Source organism: Antrostomus carolinensis, unplaced genomic scaffold (assembly GCF_000700745.2).
Source record: "Antrostomus carolinensis isolate BGI_N321 unplaced genomic scaffold, ASM70074v2 scaffold18008, whole genome shotgun sequence".
NCBI classification, from domain to species: domain Eukaryota; kingdom Metazoa; phylum Chordata; class Aves; order Caprimulgiformes; family Caprimulgidae; genus Antrostomus; species Antrostomus carolinensis.
Genome location: NW_010333864.1, coordinates 84,375 through 89,766, shown reverse-complemented (window position 1 = coordinate 89,766; position 5,392 = coordinate 84,375). Strand labels below are relative to the sequence as shown.

Sequence of the window (5,392 nt, the reverse complement as noted above, 5' to 3'; positions counted from 1 at the left end):
AGGAGGACTCCCGGACATCTGTCATCTGCAGGGACTCCTACAACGCTTCCCTGGCTACCTACCACCCCTGGGTGGTTCGGAAGGTGGCCACGGCGGCTTTCTGCACGCTGCCCTCGCGGAAGGCCTTCCTGGAGATCATGAACGTGGGCACGCCCGAGGAGGCCATCGCCATGCTGGGCGAGGCCCTACCCTACATCTGCGACGTCTACGGCATCACCCAGGAGCTCTTTGCCCAGCATAAGCTGCTGGACCTTCCTTGACAGGAGGGATGTGAAGGAGCCACGGCACGTGTGGCATCACGTAGCTGACTGTGGAACTGGTTTTAGCGTGTACAGCACAACACTATGTATCCAGCTAAGGCTGCAGACTGTACCTTATCTGTTTTTCCAGCCATGCTCTAAATTGTGTTTTCATGATTTTTCTTTTAATGAATGTGTCAAATTCCTACAAAAATGTTTCTGTCTGGGTAGAAATGTGAACTTGTGAGTCACTACTTTGTGAGGCTTACGCGTCTGTTGCAAATGACTGTGTATAATAGCTGATGTGTGTATGTCTGTACACATACACACTCCTCAAAGTATGTAAAATGGAGTTTACTTTGCTTTTTGAAAGCTGAAGAAGCACTACATTGTTAATTAAGGATGACATGAGTATCTGGGGAAGAGGGAGAATCCCACAGGCTGTAACATGTTTTGATTGTATCTCAGATAAAAGGCATTTTGTCCTAAAGTAACACTGAATGATTCAGGAAATCACTCTGGACTCAGGTCCTGCACTTGGCTTGGGGCAAGTTCCGAGCCTGGCAGCTTTCACTAATGGGGCCAAATTCTAGAGTAAAACCTTCACTCACAGTGACTGGTGCACTTGAAAGCTGCAACAGCGTACGGATTCACTAGAGGGAGTGTGAATGTTTTGCACAAAAGTCCATCACAGAAACTACCTCCTATGCCACACTACTTGAGTTCACGTGAAAGTACACGTGGGAGTAAATAGTTGCCTAGGTGTGAATTCTACATCATCCAAACAGCTTCTTTTTTTAATTTTTTGGTTTTTTTTTTTATGCTGCACAGTTGAATTTGTATTTAAACTTTTTAAAAGAAGTTATATCCTTAAAGCTAACACTTAAATATTCCACTAAGGGGAAAGTATCCTCAAAAGAATGTCAGTATAAACAGACCTCTGTAATGTAGCCATAGAAATCTACAACTGGTGCTTGCCTGAAATGCTCACATACTTCGCTTTCTACAGTGTACCCACTTCTCTTCATACATGGGAAAATACTCTAGCCTTGTAACAAAATCAGTGTATCACTTTGGCAGTATAAGCAATTTCCATGCTACACTATAAATATATAATAAGCCAATAAAAATGCAGTAAATTTAACTTTTCATTGCAGAGCTCTCCTGTTTTCTAAAATTCAAACTTGACCAAAAAAAAAATGCAAACCATGATGCAAGTGAAATTACTGTGCTGTGGAACTTGTACCTAAACCAAATGTTTAAACTGAAGTTAACATCATAGCTCAGTGTGAAAAAAACTAGATCAGCTAATAAAGAACTTCCTAAAAATAGCAGTATAGCTGAGTGGTAACTCACCAGCCTTGCAGTCTAGGAACGGCCTGCTCCGGACAAGTTCTTGTGACGCACTGAGGAAGATTTGGTTCTCTCTCATGATGGGGTAACCTTGAATTTAAAAAAAAAAAAGAAGTTATTGCTGTGGACATCTCTTACCACTACCCTTTAGTTCAGGCAACTCAAGATACTATTCTGAAGCTCATTTAAAAATAAACTGTCATTCTTTCCATTTTTAAGTAGGGAGCGGTGCAAGTGAATGGTTGGAACAGAGACAGCCAGGGAGAACCTCAGGTAAGAGCAGGATCAATGCTGCTGAGCAAGTGAATTCTTTCCTCCTCACACTCTGTAGGGTAACAGTCCCATTATGGTGACAGGCACCATTCTCCACACTTCAGCTTGCTGGGTTCTGCTCCCATCACAGTGCCATCTCCTTGGCCATGCTTTCACCTGAGCAACCTGCATTGATTAATCAATCTGAGGAAGATTTGGTTCTCTCTCATGATCTGCTCCCAGCAGGAGACAAGTCACAAGTCCCATTTTTTGTGAAAACTGTCAACAGGGACAAACACTTTCTACAAACACATTCCAGTAAAGGTGTTTCTTGTTTGGTTGAGGCAGGGGGGAGTTAATGGAAAAGACCCGTCCAAATTGGTGTAGAGCACCTGAGTTTACAACTTATCCTACAGCAAGTCCAATTTCCAAAGCTGTGACAATGAGTTGTAAGTCACTCTGCTTGTGTAAAGGCTACTCACTGAGTAAGGAAAGCAGGATTAGGCCAGTGGTTGGTAACCAAGGGCACTCACAGGGCACTGGTACATATTTGACTATTGCTCACCAAGCGTAGAGTTAAACATTTAATGCATTTTTTTTAAACAAATTCTTCCCCATTATTTTCATCTCTCTCAGTTCTATTTAAAGAGACTTCCCAGGCACTGATGAGACTGGATCCCCTGCCCCTGCTCCCTCTCCCACATTCGCTTGGAGATTTCTTTGAAATATTTTCTCCCAAATAGACAAATAATGGTCCCTGAGCTGCTGCTGTGCTTGAGCGTTGGGTATGCAGCAGCCCTCAAACCCACGTGCCTATCAGCTCAGTTTAGAAGGCCTGGTGATTATATCATAGGAGGATTGTTCCCTTTTGGAGTGGACACCGTAAACCTGACGGCACGATCAGAGCCCACGTTAGTTGTGTGTGAAAGGTAAGAGGAACGTTGGCTTTGTTAGTACCTGTTAAGTTTGGTCACTTGGGCTGGGAAGAGAAAGGAAAATAAAGTAGTCCTGATAGGAACGGATGGTCTCACAGCTGCACTTTAAAGGTGAGATGGAAACAAAGATTAGCCCCAAGGTGCTGGTGCAACTGTGCCATCAATTTCTGATCCTGAAACAGAAAATGGTTTTGTCTTTTCTTGATGCTACTATGCAGTCAAACTTCAGCTGCATCCCACCCCATTTTGATGAAAGCTTTCAGTAGCACTGCCTTCCTTAGCATTTGGAGTTTAACATACAGAGGTGGAAATGTTGCTTTTGCTTCCAGCTGCACTCAGCAGGCAGATGACACATGTTGAGATGGTGCCATTGCCTTTTATGAGGTAAAAGGACACTCAGTACCATGCACAAGGCAAAGCAGGAAGCTAAATCACCTGCCTTGCAGGCTTGCCAGTGTGTGGTCAGTATTTCCTACTCACTTACACCATGGTGGTTCACACCATCACATTACAAGCTAGTTAAAGCTCTTGGTGAGGAGAATGAAAAGACATGCTAGTGTCCTACCTGCTTCTTTGGCAGCAGCAAAGCACGGTCCAAAATCTTTCCATCACTGCAGGGCATGGGGCAGGGATTACACCCAGTGCACTGAGCTACACAGCGGAGGAAAACGCCAGGCAGGAGGACATCTCTCCTCAATTAGCACACACAGCACTTTGGGAACCACTGGCTTCATGGCTGAAGTACACAAAGCTCAGAACAGGAGGATATCCGAGTCTTGATCCTCACAGCTAAACTGGGCTCTCTCTACCTCTGTTTCTTCTCCTGTGAAGCACAGAGGATGTATTTGCTGACAGACAAGATTAAATAGATTTGAAAGGTGCTCAGAGCCTCTCTACTCGCAGTACAAAATGTAGAAAGGCTATGGGTACAGGGCTGCTCTGCTGACAGTGCCACGTGTATCTGGCTTGGCCACAGCCACGATGCTAAAATGTCAGAGAAGGTGGAATAAGCTGATCAGCACTCCGACAGCACTGATAGACCGTGTAATTCCCTGTCTCCTCTTACTGCAGGTTATTTATAGACGGGCTGATATGGGCTCTCGGGATGAAGTTTGCTATCGATGAGATCAACAATTCCACTTCACTTCTCCCAGGAGTAAAGTTGGGCTATGACATGTACGACACCTGCTTTGAGCCACTGGTGGCCTTACAGCCCAGCTTGCTATTTCTGACCCAAAAGGGCACAACGGGCATTGGCGTACTCTGCAACTACACCGACTACCAGCCTCGTGTCACTGCTGTCATTGGACCACATAAGTCAGAGCTCTGCCTGATAACAGCCAAATTATTCAGCTTCCTCTTGATCCCACAGGTAAAGAAACTCTCTGGAGAAGCAAGAATTCTCCTTTTTGGTGGAAGGGTCTGGATCAGCAACACTGTCTATGCTCTAGGTCTTTGAACCAAGACTGTTAAAGCACAGATTCCAGTCTTTCCTCTGCCACAGATTCCCTACATGATCTTGGGTAGGTCATTAAACTTCCCTCCTGGAACACACTCCAGTGTCCAACTTCCCAGAGAGAAGAGGGATAACTCGGGCTGCTCTGTGATCCACGTAAAATGGGAATAACAGAGCTCCCAGTGTAAACCAGGAGGATCCCAGAAAAATACACCTGTGACTGTAAGTACTTGGTTACCACAACAGAGAACCATAATGGTCAAGTAAATACGAGCCCTGAGCTAAGACAGCACTGAACCTTGGGTGTGTCACCTTTGTAGAAAGTAGTTAATTATCACTGTCATCAATGATAAGGGCTGGTGCTGTGACGTGGACACAAATGGCAGTGGAAGGAGATAGGCATGTGGGACAGTGCTACCAGGGGCAAGTGACAGGGACTAGTTTATGGTTCTCTTGGTAAATGCAACCGTGATGGACTTACCCCTTTAGATGAGTTCTTCCTCCCCACTATCCTGACCCAGCATTTTTGAAAGTCTAGTGCACTGAGACTAAGCAAAGAAGGTGGAGAATGATCTGGACTGTGAACACTTCCCTCAACTTTACTCCTTGTCTTGCTTTCTCTCTTATCCTCTAACTCGCAGGTCAGCTATGGAGCCAGCAGTGAGAAGCTCAGCAACACGGACCTGTACCCATCCTTCTACCGGACCATTCCCAGTGATAAGAACTTAGTGGAAGCTGTGGTCCTGCTACTGAACAAGTTTGGATGGAACTGGATTGCCACCGTTGGAAGCGATGATGAATATGGCCGAGGAGCCCAGGAGCACTTCTTAAGCATAGCTGGAAATCACAACATCTGCATTGCATTCGAGGGGCTAATTCCTACAGACCTTGCAGACCCTGAAGCCAAAAACCATCTGGAAGATACCATTCAGTCAATTATCAAGACCAAAGTCAACATCATTGTCCTTTTTGCCTTTAGTCAGCCAGCCCAGGCCCTGCTGGAACACAGTATCAGGATGGGACTGAGCAAGAAAGTCTGGATTGGCACCGAAGCCTGGATGTTGTCCGATGTGGTTGCCTCCATCCCAGATATTCAGAGCATTGGGACAGTCTTAGGCTTTATTTTGAAAGCAGGCACAGTCCCTGGCTTCCAGAAA

General features: G+C 45.3%; 2 protein-coding genes across 2 annotated transcripts in view; both read left to right on the top strand.

Moving 5' to 3' along the window:
• Window positions 1–5: 5 nt before the first annotated feature.
• Window positions 6–260, top strand: LOC104529662 (ceramide-1-phosphate transfer protein; the record flags this gene model as incomplete). The annotated part of the gene is made up of 1 exon (XM_010174025.1): window positions 6–260. A coding segment is annotated over one exon (255 nt), but the record flags the coding sequence as incomplete, so codon positions are not given.
• A 2,334-nt stretch (window positions 261–2,594) lies between these two features.
• LOC104529661 (taste receptor type 1 member 3) overlaps window positions 2,595–5,392 on the top strand; it is a 5,600-nt gene continuing 2,802 nt past the window's right edge. Inside the window, 3 exon segments of the mRNA XM_010174024.1 lie at window positions 2,595–2,773; window positions 3,851–4,151; window positions 4,877–5,391. Coding sequence (XP_010172326.1) covers window positions 2,595–2,773; window positions 3,851–4,151; window positions 4,877–5,391 — 995 coding nt within the window.